The 20,863-nt window shown below is 43.4% G+C and overlaps 1 protein-coding gene across 2 annotated transcripts in view; it reads right to left on the reverse strand.

Moving 5' to 3' along the window:
• The window catches only part of GRM7 (glutamate metabotropic receptor 7), a gene marked incomplete at both ends in the record, with an annotated part of 531,934 nt that extends 512,202 nt beyond the window's left edge, over positions 1-19,732 (reverse strand). Inside the window, one exon of one of the 2 annotated variants that reach the window (XM_081320747.1) lies at positions 19,214-19,633. In XM_081320747.1, coding sequence (XP_081176873.1) covers positions 19,214-19,624 — 411 coding nt within the window. Of the gene's footprint in view, positions 1-19,213 lie in introns of both variants that reach the window. The other variant, XM_081320746.1, reaches the window with a different exon arrangement.
• Between the last annotated feature and the right edge of the window lie 1,131 nt (positions 19,733-20,863).

Below are 20,863 nucleotides of genomic sequence, written 5' to 3' on the forward strand. Positions count from 1 at the left end.
TAATGAGTATAAATATGCAAAAAAAAATAATGGTTTTCATTTCCCCCTGGTGCTGATAACTAGGAAGACATTTTGACCCTTGTCAGGGACTTTTTTGTGTATAGCATTTTTTTTCATTTCTTCCCCTGCAATCCACTTTTGGATATCCAGGTCAATTAAAGAATAAATATAACTTATTAATCTTGTATGACAGATATTAAAAGCCATGATTTCACTTCAGGGTTTGAGTGGGAAAAAATACCTCAAGAAATAGAAGTTAACTTTTACCTTGCCATTTATCAACATAATTCATTTTTCAATAATTAGCAAGCTGGTGCCCTAGACAGTATCCTGCCGGACACAAGGTTATACTTCAAAGTTGTGTTGTCCATGTTGTTTTACATAGGAAACATAGTTCTGTGATGCCCACCTTTGCAATTAGTGGTTTCAGCATTAATCAGAATTTCTTATGCTTACCTTCTCCTGTGAACAGTCCCAGATCAAGGAACAAACAATGCCATGCTTACAGAAATTCCAGTGGGAATACACTCATGAATGAACCTCTGTACCTGGCATATTTCCATGCAATCCAAGAATAACCAGGTAAGGTTACCATCTTTCCTTTTACAATTGTCCCAATTCCTACACTATTCGTGATGGCATGGCCCAAGGATGGAGAAATTTTTCCTGGCATAAAAATAAACAAAGATGGCAGAAAACAAGGGCAATTGAATGTGGATGGTATCAGACTGTCACAAATATCACAAGAACAAGATTAGAATACAAATAAAGCAAAACTCAATACAAAGGGAAGTGTTTTTTTCCCCCTCCACAGGCTGATCTTCAATCCTTTCTGCCTACTGAGAGAGCAAGTGGTTCACATCAGTCCCACACAGAGTGAGCCAGCTTTAAGCAGAGATGGAGTGGGCAGTTTACATCCTCAGAGTTACATGCAAAGGCAAGGTACGTATGAAAATAGAAATATATCCTTTAAAGCTGTTTGATACAGCTAAAGCCAAGAAAATAAATCCTCCAACACCCTTTAACAACATCAAGAATGTTAAAAATGGAGCAACACAGAATCACAGCTGTCCCCACTGAGTCAGCATCACCATTCCTCACAATGTAACCCTCGCATCATCCCGCAAAATGTTCCACTAAAAATTTGTCTATTTCAGGGTAGATTGGAGGATAAAGAATAAATAATGTTAAAAATAATAGATAGATACCATGTTCGTATGCTCATGTCCATCATCTTGATATTTTTAGCCTACTGTTGTGGACACTGCTGCTAATACATTTACATGCACAGAATATCTGTGTCAACTCTACAGTGAGTGTGGCTGCAGCCATTTTTTTCTTCTCAGTCTAGGTTGCCACATGGAATGGAGGGAGGGGGATTGCCCAGGTGCTTCGTTAGTCAAAATAATCTTTTGTCCTGTGGGAACCAAGGTCATCTACTGCTCCTGCGACCAGGGACTGGGAAACGCGTAGTTGTTTGCATGGTTTTGTGGGTGGGACATTATACTTTGTAATTGGGTAATTGTTACTTGTATATTCTGACTTGGTTTCACTTTTGACCATGCCAATACTTTGTAACTAATAAACATGTTCTTTGAGGAATTTTCAAGGCTCGGAGTCCTGCTTTATTCATCTCTGTCTGTCAGAACCATGACATTCTGTTTCTTTCTAGTTTTGTTCCATCACAGAACACATCGGCAGTACATGTAAAGTGATTTTTCCTACAGGCAGAAGAGACACATATATGAAAACTGAAAAGTTGCCTCCAGTAGTACTTTATTGAACTCAGTGAACTATAGGACTGATTTGATAGTGCTAACTTCTAACTTCTTGAGTTTCCCTTAGAAGAACAGTAAAATCTAAAGATCCTCATAAGAAAAGACACAATGTCTTCCTTTTTATGGGGCTCTCTAAAGGTTCATTATTTTTATAACAGTTTTAATAGGCAAAATGTTTGAAGCCACATTTAATTAGGAAATATTGTACATCATGAAAAGACGAATAGGTTGGCCGTTACTATGATCTTGTAAGAATTTAGGACAAGATCATTAAATGTAGTTAAGAATTTAGGGCCACCTGGTTACAACTGAGACACTTGCCTTTAAATTCCAGATTTCAAAATCAGTAGGATTATTCCTGAAACCTCTAGGTATTTTTATATCTGTAGAGCATTGGATCTGAAGAGGTCTTCTTCAGGCTTAGTTTCAAGATTCCTTTACATCAGAAAAGAATGATGCCCTATTGCAAAGGCCTTGATATTTGCATAAATTAAAAAGAAAAGGGGACAGTTCTTCACTTACAACCGTTCACTTAGTGATAGTTTGAAATCACAACAGCACTGAGAAAAGTGAGTTACAATCCGTTCTTACATTTACAATTGTCATAGTCAATTGTAACATGATCAAAATTTGGGTACCTGGCAACCAGCATGTATTTATGATGCTTGCAAGACATCCTGGGCTCAAATGATCACCATTTGCAATCTTCCCCAGCTGTCTTCCGTCAAGCAAAATCAATGGGAGAAGCCGGATCCACTTAACTGCCTGACTCCCTTAACAACTGCAGTGATTTGCTTAACCATGGCAAAAAAGGTAGGAATTGAGTGTGGCTCAGTTAACAACTGCCCTGTTTAACAACAGAAATTCTGGTCTCGATTGTGGTTGTTTGTTAAGGATTACCTATAAAGCATACAGACTTACTTAAGTTACATTTCATCACTCTTCATATTTAATGCTCAGATATTCACACAACCAACCCTGGACTTTCATAAGGCTCCGAGAGATACAACTTGTGACTTTATGCCTGTGTCTGATAAACCATCCTGGGAGATACGGTCAATGTTCACAGAATGATGGAGTCTAATACAAGTGTATTTTACAGATGCCAGTCAAGTATGTGCCTCTATAATTTTACCGTTCCAGATCCTTCAAGGTATATTGCACAGAATATGTTTGCTAGTTCATTATTGTACATTTTGTTTGTTCTGCTGATTTCATTGTAGCAGAACAATGCATTAAGGAGACAAAAAGGTTTGCGTTTTTTTGAACTGTAAATACACTTTGAACAGCAAAAGAATTTTTTTCTGGCACTGGAAATATTTTTCTTTCTTACTATGAACTATAAATTACATTTTGCCTCCCATTTTTTTTGCCTTTGGGGCTTCTATAAATTTACCAGTTTCAACGCAGATAGAAATTCAACAGATGTGGCAATTCCTGTACATGAGATGCAGTGCTAAACATAAGGAGTTGTGGAAATTAAATAAAAGTCCAAATACAAGGAAGGCTATAAATGGTAACCCTCATTACAATTAGCCATTGTCTATTCACTACAGGATGAAGGCCTCTTCTGCATGTTTCCAACTAATAGAGTTCTGAGCTTATGTATATGTATAATGTATGTATGTCTCTGTTTTCCTTGTAGTATTTATTTATTTATTTTTTAAATCCATTTATATCCCGCCCTTCTCCGAAGACTCAGGGCGGCTTACAAGCTTAGCAGTAGCCTTCATTCTATGTATATGCCTGCTTATTACGGCTTTCGCCCCCCCCCCCCAAGCGGCATTATTACAAAGTCAGCTTATTGCCCCCAACAATCTGGCTTGTTGCATCAACTGAGATTCTTATCTGCTCACAGAGGAAATAAATAGGAATAAAAGTCATCATCGAGTGCAATAAAACAAAACAGGAAACAGTTTTTATACAGTAGAGAATTTTGAGAATTAGTAATTTCAGAAATGCATATGTCCTAGTTTTTAGCCCTGGCAAATAATTCAATCTCCTCCAATTTGCCTATTCACACTGCAGGAAAACAGATGCTACTGAAGTCAAAAATACTTTTCACAGCCTTTTTCACTTACTAAATTACTATCACAGAATTTATTTGCCTCACTGAATTTCCTAGAACTTCATACATCCTTTGGAAGAAAAAAAACACACCAAAGGAATGGAAAAATCAAAGGTGCCCATTTCCACCCCTGCTTTTGGGATAATTCATTCAGCAGCATATTTGCCAGTTAATATAAACATTGTTATCAGGCAAGTGTTACCTTTATAGCAATAGCAATAGCACTTTGTTATATACTGCTTCACAATGCTTTACAGCCTTCTCTAGGCCATTTGCAGAGTGGCATATTTCCCCCAACAATTTGGGTCCCCCTCTTACCGACCTCAGAATGATGGAAGGCTGAGTCAACCTTCAGCCAGTCAGGATTGAACGGCTGGCAGTAGGAAGACTTAGCCTGCAATACTGCATTCTAATCACTGTGCCACCATGGCTCTTTATGCATAATTCTTAACCTTTAATTGCTGTTTGACTGGAAAACTGACAAATAAAACTTGCTTAGAAATTAGGACAAGATATAATTCTGAGCTACAGCATATTTTCTAGTGTGCCAAACTAGTATAATGATGAGAAACTCAAAAGAGAACTGTTATGTATGGAGTAGGAGCAGCAGCTCTGCAAGAACCACCGGGTGGCGCTGTGCTGTGACTGGATTGGCTGAAGGGTTTTCGGTTGGAGATTCGGATGGATGGATTGGCCAGAGTGATACCTGGCTAGGTATATAAGGGGTCCAGGTAACCCCCTTTGTTCAGTACGCACCTACCACGAATAAAGAGCTGACATGCGGTACTCATCTGTCCTTTCATTGCCATGCGGTCCACAACCCACTACACAATAGTGGCGATGAGGGTGGGATAGCTGTTTTGCGCAGAGCTGAATCACTAGCTGAAGTCACTAGCTGAAATCACTGGATCAGAGGCAAAGAATTCTTTTTCTCGATCCTTGCCGAAGCAGCATCCTAGGACCAGTCAGACCATGGCAAAAATCACACAGATTCGTGAATTCAACATTCACTGGCCCGAGCAATGGGAATCGCACCTGGTCCAGGTTGAAGGGTACCTCCTTGTCAACAAAATTAATGAAGATTGCATGAAAGCAGTGGCGGTACTGTATATCAGCGGGTCTGACATCTACAATGTGGCCGTTGGGTTGTTCGCCCCAACGCCCATCGCATTCATTCCCTACCATGACCTCGTAAACAAGCTGAATGGGCATTTTATGCCTAAGAGGTCTGAGATGTCCTGGAGGTTCCAGTTTGTCCAGAGGATCCAGAGGCCAGGCAAGTCGACAACTGACTTCATTGCAGACGTGTGACAAGCCGCTCATCTCTGCAAGTTCCCTGATCTAGAGGACCACCTGCGAGATCGTATCACCTTTGGGCTGAGTGACAAGTGGCTGCGGCAGAAACTGCTCGCGAAGCCGAAAATGAGCCTGCAAGAGGTCTTGGACAAGGTCCAAGCACATGAGGAAGCCAGCAGCGATGGTCAAACAACCCACCGACCCAGCAGCAGCTCCAGGAGAGCGCTGCGTATGGCGGAACGGACGACGATGAGGTGGCAGAAATTGATGCGGTAGACTGGAGGGCAGCGCAACAACAACCAACGTGATCGCGGGTAGACCAGGGGGCTCAGCGGAGACTGATGGCATTGCAGAGAGCTGCCGGTGGGGCTGGTACTGACACCATTCCGGGAGCCGGAGTGACCAGTCCCAAGTGTGCTGGCTGAGGGGGGAACCACGCAAGAGTGACCTGCAGATTTCACTCAGCTAAGTGCCGAATCTGTGGGGAAACACCACATTGCTGTGGTCTGCCGGAGCCATCAGAGGAATGAGGACGCATTGCCAAAAGGGACTGGGACGCCCCAAAATACAACCTCCAATGCCATAGTGAATCTTAAGGCTGTTTCCCACTTGGGGGTCCATCGGCTACTCACCCCCAAAATTATGCTAGAGGTCTACTTGCAGGGCATACCCTGTAAGATGGAGCTAGACTCCGGAGCCGCTGTCTCAAAAATCTCTGAAGAGACCTTTAAACAAGTGTGTGGCCAGAGCAACCAATGGGCTACCTTAAGACCAACTAACCTAAAACTAACCGACTTCCAGCATGCTCCCATGAAAATTAAGGGGGAGGACACACTGTCGGTGGGGTTCAGGGGGTTCCATGGGGACTTGGATGTGTTGGTAGTTGATGGCCGAAGGACTAGTCTAGTGGGGCTGGACTGGTTCGGCCCTCTGGGCATAGGAATCTCAGGGATCCATAGGGTGCAGGCCATGAGCCTCAAATCCATCGGCAAAACATTTGCAGACGTATTCGAGGACAAGCTAGGCACATACACGGGGCCACCCATCAAGTTTAAGCTAAATCCCAACATTATGCCCATTAGAATCAAACCCCAGAGGGTTCCCTTTGCCCTTAAAGGTAAAATTGAGAGGGAGTTGGACAGGCTAGTGGACCAGGGGGTGTTAGAGCCCATGGAAGGGTGTGAATGGGAGACCCCTATAGTGACCCCACTAAAAGCTAACGGGGAGGTGAGGATCTGCGCTGACTACAAATGCACTGTGAACCGGGCCCTCAATTTGCATGCTTACCCGGTTCCGACGGTCAGCCACATCCTCACCTCTCTTCAGGGTGGGACCATTTTCGCAAAGCTAGATTTGGTGCAAGCATATCAGCAGCTCCTGGTTTCCCCAGAGACTGCTGATCCGCAGACCATAGTAATGCACAGAGGAGCTTTCAGAGTTAACCGTTTACAGTTTGGCATCTCTGTAGCTCCAGGGATCTTTCAAGAAGTGATGGAGAAAACTCTAAAGGGCATTCCGGGAGTATGCCCTTACTTTGATGATGTCCTCATCACTGGAAGCTCTGAGGAGGTATTGGCTGAAAGACTGCAGGCTGTTTTAAACCGATTTCGCTCTGCTGGGCTCAAACTTAAAAAAGACAAGTGCAGCATAGGGGTGACATCTACTGAGTTCCTGGGGTTCAGAATAGATGCCAAGGAGGTATATCCTGCTGAATCCAAGGTGACGGCAATAAAAATGGCCCCCACTCCAAAAAACAAGGGGGAATTGCAAGCTTTCCTGGGGCTCCTAAATTTTTATCATTCATTTCTTCCACACAAAGCTCCCATCACTGAGCCTCTGCACTGAGCCCTAGAGAGGCAAGCTGTTTGGAAGTGGACAAAGAGTCATGAAAAAAGTTTCAGGGAGCTGAAAGAGCTACTGTCCAGTAACTCCACTGTCACCCACTTCATAGAGTCAAAACCTATATGCATCGCATGTGATGCATCCCCATACGGAGTGGGTGCTGTACTGAGTCACCTTGAAGACAATGGGGACCAAGTGCCCATTGCCTACTACTCACGTACATTGTCTAGGGCAGAAAGGAACTATGCTCAAATTGACAAGGAGGCCCTGGCCATAGTGGCTGGGGTCAAGAAATTCCATGATTACCTCTATGGCAGGGAATTCACCATATTCACAGATCATAAGCCTCTGTTGGGTTTGTTCACAACAGACAAACAGACACCTCAAATATTATCACCCAGGATGCTCAGGTGGTCCATATTCCTATCTGCATACTCTTGCAAGTTAGTTCACAAACCTGGGAAAGAGATGGGCCATGCAGACGGATTAAGCAGGTTGCCTTTAGACAAGGCTGAACCTGATCCAGCACCGGCAGCCCAGATAATGTCCATTCAGGATCTACCAGAGTGCCCCCTGCAGGCAAAAGACATAGCTGCTGAAACAGCAGCAGACAGAGTCCTAAGCAGAGTGCAGTCTTGGGTAGTCACGGGGTGGCAAGACAAGTCTCCAGGACCTGAATTCCAGGCTTACATCAATAGGAGGCATGAGTTGTCAGCACACAAGGGCTGCCTGTTAAGGGGAAGTAGGGTCATCATTCCTGAAACACTGAGAAACATGGTCATTAAGTCATTACATGAAGGACATCCGGGGATAGTCAGAATGAAAGCATTAGCAAGAAGTTATCTGTGGTGGCCTGGTCTCAATAAGGCTATTGAGGAACAGGTTAACAGTTGTTATGACTGCCAAAGGTCCAGACCTGAGATGCCCCATGCACCAGTATTCAAATGGGAAGAGACACACACTCCATGGTCCAGAGTACACATTGATTACGCAGGCCCCTTCCAGGGACAGTTGTTCTTGGTGGTGGTAGACAGCCACTCTAAGTGGTTAGAAGTGATACCAGTCACTAGCATGACCTCAGCCAAAACCATCCAAGTGCTCAGGGGGCTCTTTGCCACACACGGCCTGCCAGACGTATTAGTCTCAGATAATGGGCCTCAATTCACCTCTGCTGAATTCCAGACATTCACCAGGGCCAACTTGATTTAGGCATGTTACATCGGTGCTCTTCCACCCGTTGTCTAATGGATTAGCAGAATGCAGGGTAAGAACAACCAAGGACACATTGCGGAACATCATCAATGGTGACTGGCATCAACGGTTGGCACAATTCCTGTTAGCGCAACATACCACACCCTGCACTGCCACTGGTAAGAGTCCAGCGGAACTTTGGTGGGGCCGGAGGCTCATCACCAAATTGGACAGACTGCACCCTGACAGAGTGGCTGCTGAGACTGAGCATCCCAGAGTCTCTAGAGAATTTCTCAATAACGACTTGGTTTGGGCAAGGAACTATGGGCCAGGTCATTTTTGGATTCTGGGGGTGGTGGTTGACAGAACTGGGCCATTGTCCTACATTATTGGGGTGGAGGGGAATTGTCAGATCAGCCGTCATGTAGATCAAATCAGGAAGTGGGTTCCTGAGTCCAAACCGGCCTGAATCTGAGCGATTTTATCCATCAGATGCTGACTAAACTCCTCAGCCCACCCCTGCAAGGGTTCCTCCCTCACCTCCTGATTAAGGAGGGAGCGAGTAACCCTAAACAGGGTGGCCGGGCGATTATCTGCGGAAGCGATGAGGGCAGCGAAGTAGTTAGACTTCACCGTCTCCATCGCGGTGAGATAAGACCTCGTTGAGGTTCTTAACAGCAATCGATCAGATTCGGACCAGCTGGATCTCCAACAGCTCTCCAGACCCCGTCTCCGGTGCTTCATCTCCCAGAGCTCCACAGAAAACCATGGAGCCCAACGGGATCTGTGCCGGGTCAGGGGTCGCAAGGGTACAACAAGGTCGAGTGCCTCGGTGGCTGCCCTTTCCCAGGCATCCACTAAGGCGTCAGCCGGGCTGTGAGTGACGGAGATAGGTATAGACCCAAGCGCCGTCTGGAACCATTCCGGATCCATTAGGTGCCTGGGGCGGAACCACCTGGTCAGCTCCGCAGCCCAGCGGCGAGGGGTGGCAAAGCGGAAGACATTAATTTGTGTTGTGATGTACCATGCAAGCCAATTGTATTCTATATGTTTTTTTTTCCTTTTTAAGGGGGAAGGGGTATTATGTATGGGGTAGGAGCAGCAGCTCTGCAAGAACCACCGGGTGGCGCTGTGCTGTGGCTGGATTGGCTGAAGGGTTTTTGGCAGGAGATTTGGAGGGATGGATTGGTCAGAGTGATACCTGGCTAGGTATATAAGCGGTCCAGGTAACCCCCTTTGTTCAGTATGCGCCTACCACGAATAAAGAGCTGACATGCGGTACTCATCTGTCCTTTCATTGCCATGCGGTCCACAACCCACTACACAATAAGAACCTAATCAAAAATAGTTGCAAACCCATTCAAAAGCTGCAAGATATTATAAATACTTTTAGAACATCTTATGGCAACGTTTTTAACTTTAGCAGCTTTCAGATGTGTAGATCCTATTTCTAGCTTGGGAATTCAGGCAATTGGAATCCACACATCTGAAAGCTGCCAAGGTTAAGAAAAAGTGTATTAGAGGAAACAATTTCAGAGTAAAATGAAGGTAATATGCATGTTACTATTCATATGTTTGTGAAGGACAGAACAAGAGAAAGCACAAGAAAGCATTTTTTAAAAATAAAAATAAAAACTTGGATTAAGGAAATTTTTATATTTTAAAAGCAGATGGTCAAGGCTAAGTAAGTAGGCTACGGAATATTTTTAGGAGGAGAGGGAGGATTCCCTGCCTTTCATAAAATGATGGCAAACTTGGAAAAAAATCATATGAATTGTTTCATTATGAAATTTGTCTGCTGTAAGCAATCATTTCCCAAACGTCAACCTGTCTTGGACATTTATGCTCCTGATTCCCAGAACAAAAGTTGTTTGCAACTGGAAATATTTGCAGCTTAAAGGGTGGTTTTGACTGAGGATTTTGACAATTAGTCAGGCTTACTGAATCAGTGCAACTGGAAAAACACAAGCTATTTGTCATCTGTGATTTCTTACATGCTGGTGTCTTTCAGTCTAAAATGAAGTGTGGTCAACGTAGGTTTGCAGCGCAATCTAAAAGAATATTATTATAAATTTTCATGCTGATTGGTACTTTCTTTCCTTGATAGTTTGTCTGTCTTAGTAGTATAAGAGATGCAGACTCCTGGATGTTTGCTAAATGTCAACATAACATGCTACAAAGTAAAAAAAAAAATTCCTTTCCACCCCAGAGGTCACATAAAGGTCTTGGTTTCCAATAAGTTCTGTCTGAAGTACATAGCTACCTGACTTTTCCATTCTACCTAATCTTGCATTGAATTCTGTCATCCCTTTTCTGAAACTATTTCTTGTGCAAGAGGCTTTTGATTTTTTACCTAATTTCTAGAATACTTTAGATTTTTTTTCCAAAGTACATATATATATATATACATATATATGTGTGTCTGTGTGTGTCTGTGTCTGTGTCTCTGTGTGTGTGTGTGTTAAATGTTTGTTAAGTATTTAGAATGCACTTGCTTGGTCCCAGACACGGGACAAATCTTATTTCCTGTTTCAGCCTAACCCAAGGCCATCCACAGGCAGTAGTCACAACAGTGACAGCTTATATCTGTGTAGCAATCCAAAAAGATTTACACACACACACACACACACACACACACACACACACACACACACATATATATATATATATGTGTGTGTGTGTGTGTGTGTGTGTGTGTAAATTGTCTAAATAGTTAACATTTGAAACATATATATATATATATATATATATATATATATATATATATATATATATATATATATATATATATATATATATATATATATATATATATATATATATATATATATATATATCTCCTAATGGCCAAAGCTACAATTGTTGATTTTTACTACATACTCTATCACTCTGTAACCACACGGAAGGAGTTTCCCTATGTCTTACTTTGGGATTCAATTATAGCATGGGAAACTACACTAAAGTTAGTTTACTGGCAAGATAAAATGAGATTATTGTATGCCCAAAGAGGGAAAGATTCAACAGCACCCAGGATGGAAGAATAGTTGGTGAAGATGATGGAACTTGCTGAGATGGCTAAATTGGCTTCTTTAATTAAGGAATGGACAATATCTACATTTATTGCTGACTGGAAACCTATTATAGATTTTATATATTATAGACAGAAAAAATATGATTTATAGTTTTGATGATTAGACAACATAAATTATAGAAAGAGTTGTATTGTAACCAAATAGTAAGAGAAAATTTATGCTTATAACTGCTGTAAACATCAGAAACTACCGGTACTTTTCTGTATCTTTTTTCATTGTTTCCTATTTTTCTCTTACTTCCCCCCCTTTATTGCACTTTTAGCTTTCTTGATTTCTTTTTTCTTTTACTTTATATTACTTTGCATTATTGTTAGTTTATATGATAGATGATAGATAGATAGATAGATAGATAGATAGATAGATAGATAGATAGATAGACAGACAGACAGACAGACACACAGACAGACAAAGACAGACAGACAGACAGAAGCATTTGCTGCAAGAACAGTTATACTTTAATTTGCTGAAGAAACCACATTGTACTATGAATCACAAGGAATCAAAGAGTGATTGTGGAGGATTATTTGTATTGCTTAACAATTAAAAATATGTGTTCAGATGGGAAAAAATAGAACTTTAAACTACTGAGGATATAGTACAAGTCACTTCCACATCCATATCTTATCTATTCATAATAAAGGTATTTATACAAAACCATAATGCACTCACAAAATTTGGCAAAAAAATAAATAAAAAAAACACCATAATGCACTCACAAAATTTGGCAAAACATGCAGAAAAAAAATGCCAAGTGTTATTTATTTATTAGGATATTTATTACAATATTTATATATATCAGCTCCAAAAGAACTTTGGCACCATCAGTTCTGCCACACAGACAATTCCTCCATCATTCAGGCTATGATGTCATCTAAGTGGCATGTTCAAATTTCAATTGATTTGTTTTCCATGTCCCATGTTATCTTTCTGTCTTTATTATCTATCTATCTATCTATCTATCTATCTATCTATCTATCTATCTATCTATCTATCTATCTATCAATCTATCATCTATTATAATTATTTATTTATTTTATTTTATTTAGATTTATATACCGCCCTTTCCCGAAGGACTCAGGGCGGTTTACAGGGCATTTAAAAAAACAGACAATACAAACGTTAAAACAAATTAAAAGAGATTAAATAGAACCCTGAGAAAATTAAAACCCAGTTAAAATTAAAATTAAAAATATTCTCAGCCTGGGCCAGAGAGCTACCCATCTTAGAAAATATGATTCTGGGTAGCAATTCTACTATTAAAACATTAATATTATTATTTAAAGACTAGAGGAGAACATTAGGTATTAAACTCTAAGCATCTCATCAAATCCACCATTTCCCTGAGACATACAAATCTGTTGGCCAGCCAAGTATTGAGTGAATTCTGGAAGGTTCGCAGAGATTGTGCCAATCTCATTGGGAGAGGGGATGATGTTCCACAGAGTGGGTGCCACAGGTGTTACTTATAATTCATTTTTCTAGATCTGACTACCTCAAACTTGGATATATAGATTCCATATCCCGCCTGGGCATACTGAATGGATGATGGAGGATCACATAACATTTAAAAGTCCATAACTAAGTTAGGCTTCTAAGTTTTAATCACTAGAAATATGCATATTTATTATCCAGCTATTGACTGCATAGCTATGACTACTTAATTTTTTGTATAATACCTGAAAGTAGTGCCTTATACTTGACTTAATAAGAAGCATCCTTCTCATCTCACACGTACATTTCTAAATTAAGTATTGAAACACACCCACTTTCCTTATGTCACATTTGTACTATATACTATTCTATCTACAGTGCACTGATTATCACATATTCTACTTCTCAAGTAGCTATAATTTTAGACTTTGCACACCTCTTAATTTAATAGGAAAAAGAGGACCATATTCTTACTCCTCTGCAGTCCCTTAGTGTAATCAATTTTCTAAATAAAAACAAATACAAATACATTTTATGGCTTATGTATCCAAGCAAAAGTGATTTTTACAGAAATGCAAGAATGTGATACCTGAAGACTTATTATATTGCTAGTGTCATCCCTACTGTAATCAGTTTTTTCCTTTTTTTCATAAATGTACAAAGGTGAAGAAACAAAACATGCAGGAAAAGGTTTGGGCTAGGAAAATCAATTCTGTAAATGGGAAAGTTGAGGAAATCTGGAATAGCAATATGGTCTCAGACAATAGCTACAGGTAAGAGATGTGATTGGACAGGCTATAACTGCTTATAAATCAAATCCACAGCTAAAATGGGAAGGGCTTTTTATATGGATCTATACTGAGATATCATCATTCCCATATCCAGTAAAAAAAGAAAAATGAAAAGAAATTGCTAGGAGGAAAAAGGTGACATGTAGCACCACCCTTGGAGCAGCTAAATGTTGTGTTGGATACAGGACAAGGAGATAACGCGGAAAGAAAAACAGTGGTTTTAAATAACAGTATTGCCATATGTTATGTCATAGTTTGGAGTTTAGCTGAAGGAAGGAGCAAAGGAAGTCCCAAACAAGAGTTGGTCATTCATTCTGCTACAAATCATACACTGTGTAATCATCAAGTGATCTTTTTGAGAGCATGAAACTTTCTTAGACTCTAACCTGGAATTGAAAAGTCCATTAACAAAAGACCTTTCCAGAAATTTGTGTCTTTGACTTGTGGCAGAATGAATGACCAACTCCACTTCTTTGGAAAGTACATGGAAGCTTTAACTACATTTGTTCTAGTCCAACTTGTTTACTTATACCACATATTTTTAATGGGATCATGACAAATGTATATCTCCAAGAATGGCTGATAGGCATGCTTTATGTCACACTCAGCAGTATCAACCCTTGTTCAACATCAGATCTCCCAGTTATTATAAAGGCCTACAGATAGTATCATTATATCCAAGCCATGGAGAAGAGCCTTGAGATTACGTGAGAGTTTCTTGCTTAAATAATGAGGTGGGAAAGGAAGACAGTCTTGTTTGGCACTTCCTTTGCTCCTTCCTTCAGCTAAACTCCAAACTATGACATAACATATGGCGATACTGTTATTTAAAACCATTGTCTTTCTTTCCGTGTTATCTGCTTGTCCTGTATCCAACACAACATTCAGCTGCTCAAAGGGTGGTGCTACATGTCACCATTTTCCTCCTAGCAATTTCTTTTCATTTTTCTTTGAAATGTGAATACACAGCAGGAAAGGAAAGCATAAAGGCTCCAGAGCACAGTGTGATGGATACTGACAGTACAGTAACCCCTGGTAGGGCTGGAGTGTTATATGTACTACCTGTTAGAGTTTTGATTCTGTTAAAAGTTGTGCATCAGGTTTTGGATGTCCAATTGAATTTGGCTGGTTGAATTATCCAGAGACAAAACTGAATCACAAATTATTGATGATGTAGATCTTTATATTATACCCAAACTGCAGAGATTCTGTAATTGATATTTAGCTTGAGTAAATGTCTATGGAGATTCTCAGTCATGGTTGTCCAAAAGGACCATAGGAGAGCAAACTCATCAGGATAAGATTCAGTAGTCCATCTGTACTTTAAAAGACAAAGGCCACTCTTTTGAAGACAGCAAAGTCCACATTTTGTATATCTATGTCAAAATTGAACAGCCCTCTCTCAACAAAGGAAGAGGGATATGACATCATCTATCTCCAGTCTACAACAGAGTTGTCAAGGTTCTGATCAATAAGACCAAATAAATCAGAAATCTGAGGCAAGAAAGTTCCTCAAAGAACATGTTTATTGGATACATATTAGCACATTCAATTCCCACCCCTCTATTCATACTACCCAATGGAACACCTTGGCAGACTTTCTGATTTAGCGATCCTCCTCCTTCTCTCCAGCATGGGAATGAACTTTGGTTCCCACAAGAGTATCTCATGTTTAGACTTCCAGGAATACCATCTCCCCCTTCTTGTGGCAACCTAGAATGAAAAAAAATGGCTGCAGCCAGGTTTGTTGTAGAGTTGACAACAGTCCTTTCAACAGTTCCAAGTAGTTCCCATTTGCACTACTCGGGTGACCCTGATGACACAGATAAGCCTCCAGGAGCATAAATGACTCGCTAAAAGAATGCAAATGACCAGCTGTCTGCAAGGAGTATAAATCCTTCCATCCTCCATTATCCAGTTAGAGCTAGAAGAAGCTCCTTGAATGAGAAGCGAAACATCTTCAAAGAAAAAAGTTTAGTTTGAGTAGTTTGCCCAAGTCTAGTTAGAAAGTTATGGTTTTAAGGAAAAGTTACATTTGAGCGGTGTTTTTTAATTCTTTTCATATTTACCTAAACTGTTTATTCCAAAAGCTAGCAAAGCGTATAGAAAAATTACATCCATTTAAAGATCTGTCCTTTGTCTTCCACATCTATTTGTCCCCTCCAATTAAACACTCAACTGTTCTTTGGTACCAGTGCTCCATTTCATCTTTTTGCCTCGTCTCAATTATTTCTCATTTTTCTTTCAAATGTGGCAACGTGGTAGGGAAGAGAGCATAGAGTTTCAAGAACAGAGTGTGAAGAATAATGACAAGACATCAACCTCCAATTACAGTAATGGGCATCTGATTTCTAAAATATTCATAATCTGTCAGAGCAATCCAGACAGCATTTTTTATTCCTTCATGACATTTGCTCTACCAATGTAACCTGGGACTCAAAGAGAACAGAGCTGATTCTCAGCATCTTTTGCACAAAAGTTTCTCATGAACAGGAAATTGAACAGCTTGACCTGAAGCTACATTATGTGATATCTAGAATGCTGAGGCCATTGTGAAACTGTTTCATTTTACATGGGAAGAACCGGAGACTGGAGGAAGAGCTGTTTTTGCTTTTGTTTCAGTATGAGATTAGTTGGTTGCATTTAAACCCGACAAATTTTCCTCAAATATCAGCATTCATGGGGGGAGGGAAGACGAAGGGTGATGGTATCTTTAGCATTGTATAAATGTGCCCCTTTTAAAGGTGCATGCAAGATCAAAGCACACAGAAAAAGAATGGAGTTTAGATCACACAGCTGCAATTGTCACCTTGACTGTTTTCAGACACAGACACAGACACAGACACACACACACACACACACACACACAGCAGTTCTAAGATCCTTTGCTTATTCTATACTGGAAATTTGCAGGGCTAATTAATATGCATGTGAATGTGGCTGATTCATTTGTAGTTCAGCAAATAGTGTAGGGAAGATCTCTTAGATGATTGGGCTTGAGACTGAATGGTCACTGGGATCTTGAGAGGATGTAAACTTCTCAACATCAGAAAGAGTGGCCAAAGTCTATAAACAGATTTGGTTGTGTCTCAAGGCATCTGACTGAGTAATTCTGACTCTTTGAAGGATTACAGAACTTCTCAATACTCAAAAAGTATTTAATACTCAAAAAGTATTTTAAAAATTTGTGGCCCTGTTTTAAATCTCTGCGGTTGTTCTAGTCAGATATTAGTTAAGCAATTAATATTTGTGAGACCTCTTGACAGTTGGTCGCATATAATCAATCCATCAATCATTGTGTGAGATCAACCACACAGATTCTAGCCCTGCTTTGCACTGAACAACTTGTTTCTTTTCAAGGATGTTGGCTTAAGGAAGATAACTTCTGCTTGGATCAATACAAGATCACCAAATTATTTTCTCCAAATATTGCTTGCTGTAATGGCATGGGGCTGACCGAGGTATTTTCCTGAGAAAACATGCCCACAAACAGACCACCAGACCCTGAGGCTTAGAGACCAAGCAGCAAAGGGAAGTACTTTCAAGCCTCTCTCTCTGTTGCTTTAGGGCATGGATCTCCAAAACTGGCAACTTGACTTGTGGACTTCAACTCCCAGAATTCTCCAGCTATCTGGCCTGGGAACTCTGGGAGTTGAAGTCCACAAGTCTTAAAATTGCCACGTTTGGAAATCCCTGCTTTAGCGTACCAAGGAGATCACAAAGAGCCGAGGGATGGCAATGTTGACCAGTCTCCTTCTCTATAGGGCCAAGACACCTCTTCTTCGCAATGGGAGGTGTTGAGGAACGAGGCAAGGAAAGGAAACGAGAAAGCAAAGAGAGACTTGGAGGAGGAGCGAGACGAATTCAGAACCCTGGAGCTGGACAGCTCCCTACCGGCTGAGCTCAGCTTTTCGGCCCAGGCTACATATGGCTGGATGGAGTCACTGAAGCAGTAGGCGTGAGCTTAAATGGACTCCAGCAGATGGTAGAGGACAGGAAGGCCTGGAGGAACATTGTCTATAGGGTCGCGATGGGTCGGATACGACTTCGCAGCTAACAACAACACAAATGGGTGCCCCTCAGCCTTTCCTCGTCCGCTCAAAGCGGTTCTTTTTTTCTGCTCCTCAAAGGACCTCAAAGTCAGACTCTCGCTCTCCGCCTAGCGTGGAGTAATTTCGGCGCACCCTGGCAATCTTTCCTCAAAAAGGAGCGCGCGGAGGGGGGGGGGGAGAGCCGCATTCAGAATGAAAAGTGGCGTCACTCAAAACATAGGTTTAAGAGCAAATGATTTTGAAGAATCAGTACTGAATCCAAGTCGACAGTTGTTCGAACTGCTTAAGATTTCGAAGTATGGGGCAGGGCGTAGTTTCATCTCAGACCGCGACGCCGAGAACCGCTTACTTTTTAGCAACTGCTTCGACGCAATTGCGGAATCTTTAGCACCCGAGGGAGAATTCGTTTTGGGAAGCGAGGCACAGGCTCTCGGCCGCAGTAATAAGACAAGCCACGTGGAATAAAAGGTTTCGTAGCCCCACCTACCACACGCCCGGCAACCCACGCCCTGCTCCACCCAGTTCGCTCCTTTCGAGGGAGGCATCACAGGCAGCGGCAGAACGCTTCTTCCCAGCGTTCATTGAAGCAACTTGCTAAGCTGGCTACGTTGCCAGAGAAACAGATCAAGCTCGAAAAGCGTTGAAGTGAAGAGGTTTGGATTTCCATAGATCTACCGCTAACAAAGTGTCTTCTTAGATAAGACGCTTTGAATGGGCTAATTGCTCTCCTGATCGCTCCAGCCATCATTTCGTCTGTGCATTGGAGTATATACTGAACGCTCTGCCGGTTAACCAATTTGCACGCCCCTTGAGGAAGTGGCCCAGCACACGTCGCCGACGAGATTTACTGAAGTTCACTTTCTATTCCCTCCCCACTCCCCCAGATGCTTACAGGGAAGTTAAGGAGAACAGGCGACGCCATTAACTTAAAGTACGGCCGAATTCAGTTCTCCTGAAGCCACTTCGAGCAATTAAGCACCGTAACCCCTAGAAGGCGGCCTGTTCCCTAGAAACTGCGGAAGGAAACCACGGCAGTTGCTTCTCTGCTCGGTGGCGAGAAGAAAAGCTATGACAGAACCACTGTCGCATCTTTTACCAAGTGCTAATGCTAGCCGAACGCGAACCACATTGCCATCATCGTTTGGTATCTTTTCACGGGTCCCCATCCCCGGTAACTCCATTCCGCGCGAACGCCAAGGTTCAGATCGTTTTTTGAACCTGGAACCATACGCCTAGGAAATTCCAGTCCAGGAGGCAGCCCCCCCCCACCCAAAATACTCGGCTTTTTGCAGGGATAGTGCACTCGAAAGGGAACACCAGCAAAAGAGAAATCAGGAAGGTAGGTCGACGAGCAAAACTACCTGGAGAAAGGAGCGTGGGCCCGAAAGCAAACCGAGGACTGGCACTGCAGGCAGGTAGCCTGGGGATCCACTGCACTGTTGGTGCTTTCGCCTGAGAGAACGGTGGGGCCAGGAGTGGGGGGGCTTAGGCAACCTTCCCCAACCACCCTGTCAGTGAAATGCGAGCTGAGAGCGCTCCCGCGCACGCTCGATTAATCTTTCCCTCTTCGGCGGTGCAATCGTGCCTCCATCAAAGCCCCGGGTCTCCCGCCCGGCGCTCGGCTCTCGCCAGCCACCTGCTGCTGGAGCTGCCGCCCGAGCACGCGTCCTACCTGGAAGAGTCTGAGGATGTTGGCTACCATGATGGAGACGGAGCTGGCCGAGGCGCCGATGACCCCCAGCACCTTCTCGGGCTTGACGAAGACGGGCGGCTCGCCGTTGGTGCAGCGCACGTCGGAGGTGTCCTTCTGGATGAGCGCCTGGACGAAGGTGAGCGACTGCTCCAGCGCGTAGGTGTCCCGGGAGCAGGTGTCCAAGATGCGGGCGCCCAGGGTGACGTTGGGCAGCAGCTCGGGGTCGCTGTTGATCTGGTCCAGGGCGTAGAGCATGGCCTCCAGGCGGTGGACGCCGTCCTGCTGCTGGATGTCCCCGCAAGGCACGCCGCTCGAGCCCCGGGCGTGCACCGGGAAGAGGCCGCCCAAGGTGATGTCCCCCTCCAGGCGGATGGAGTGCGGCGCGTACATCTCCTGGCCCCGCGCCCCCGCCCAGCACAGCCACTCCAGCAGCAGGCACCAGCAGGGCAACTTCGGCAAAGTCAGCGGCTGCACCCCGCGGAGCCCCGGCCCGAGCATGGTGCACGGCGAGAGCGGAGAAGGCGGCTGAGCCGGCGGAGGAGGGCGCCAAGGAGCGGGCTGGGCTGGGCAGGGCTGGGCTTGGAGGGGCTGGGCTGGGCTGGGCTGGGCGGAGAGAAGCGCCCGATCCGGCGGGGTCCCTCCGCGCCCCCTCCCCCCCTGCGATCGGCGAGGATTCCCCTGGGGGCGGAGAAGGTCCAGGCGGGGAAGAGAGTCGAGTCCAGTCCGGCGCCTGCTTACCGTCGGCGCTCTGCCCGCCCGCGCTGCCTTTCCTGCCGCAGCTCAGCACTGGGCGAAGGGGAGGCTCGGCTGTCGCTTTAAAAGCTTGCTCGGCTCCTCTCCGCCTCCTCTACTCGTGCTTTGCCCACCTCCTTCGCGCTCGCCCTCCTCTCCTCTCCCCATCCTTGCCTGCCTGCCTCCCGCGCGTCATTACGCAGGGATGCGGGCCGAGGTAACCGCCGCTCGGCGGGGGAAGCCAAGGCGCGGCGCAGCGGCGGTGGAGGGGAAGCTTCAGGGGCGCCTGGCAGCCGGGGATGGACGGCACGCCGCAGGCAGGCAGGCAGACAGCAAGCCTCTGTCCTCGAGCGGATTTGGATGGTTTTGTTTTGTTTTTTACTTCTACGCTTACCCACCTGTAACCCTTCTGTATTTATATTTTATATTGTATAATCGTCCTCAAAGAGGATAATCTCTCCACTGTGTCCCAAATTCTCATTTCCTTGTAAGGCACTGTGAATAAGAGACAGCCTAAGTGATCATCCAGACAGTGGGATCTTAAATCCTGTACAGTTGGGTGACCTCTAATATTTTTTTTCTTATTAAAAAAACACGTTTCAGTATCCTGTAATCATCATTTTGTAATTCCCAATCATAAGGTCATCTTGTATAATTCTGGGTAATATTGTTTCATCCACATATGTGGTATATAACTGGAAGGGCTCTAAGAATTAGGAGGAATTACAGTAACACAGAAATGGAATTATGTCATTTCTGACTTGCCTCTTAAAAGAAACTGTCCTTCTGTTGGGATGAAGAAATTAAACACCTGCTCCACAGTCACATTTCAGTAAGTTGTTCAGCTATGCCTTTTCCTTCGGTGAATGGATCTAATATCCCTCTAGCTTGCTCTTT

This window comes from Vipera berus, assembly GCF_964194415.1.
Source record: "Vipera berus genome assembly, chromosome: 2".
Taxonomy (NCBI): domain Eukaryota; kingdom Metazoa; phylum Chordata; class Lepidosauria; order Squamata; family Viperidae; genus Vipera; species Vipera berus.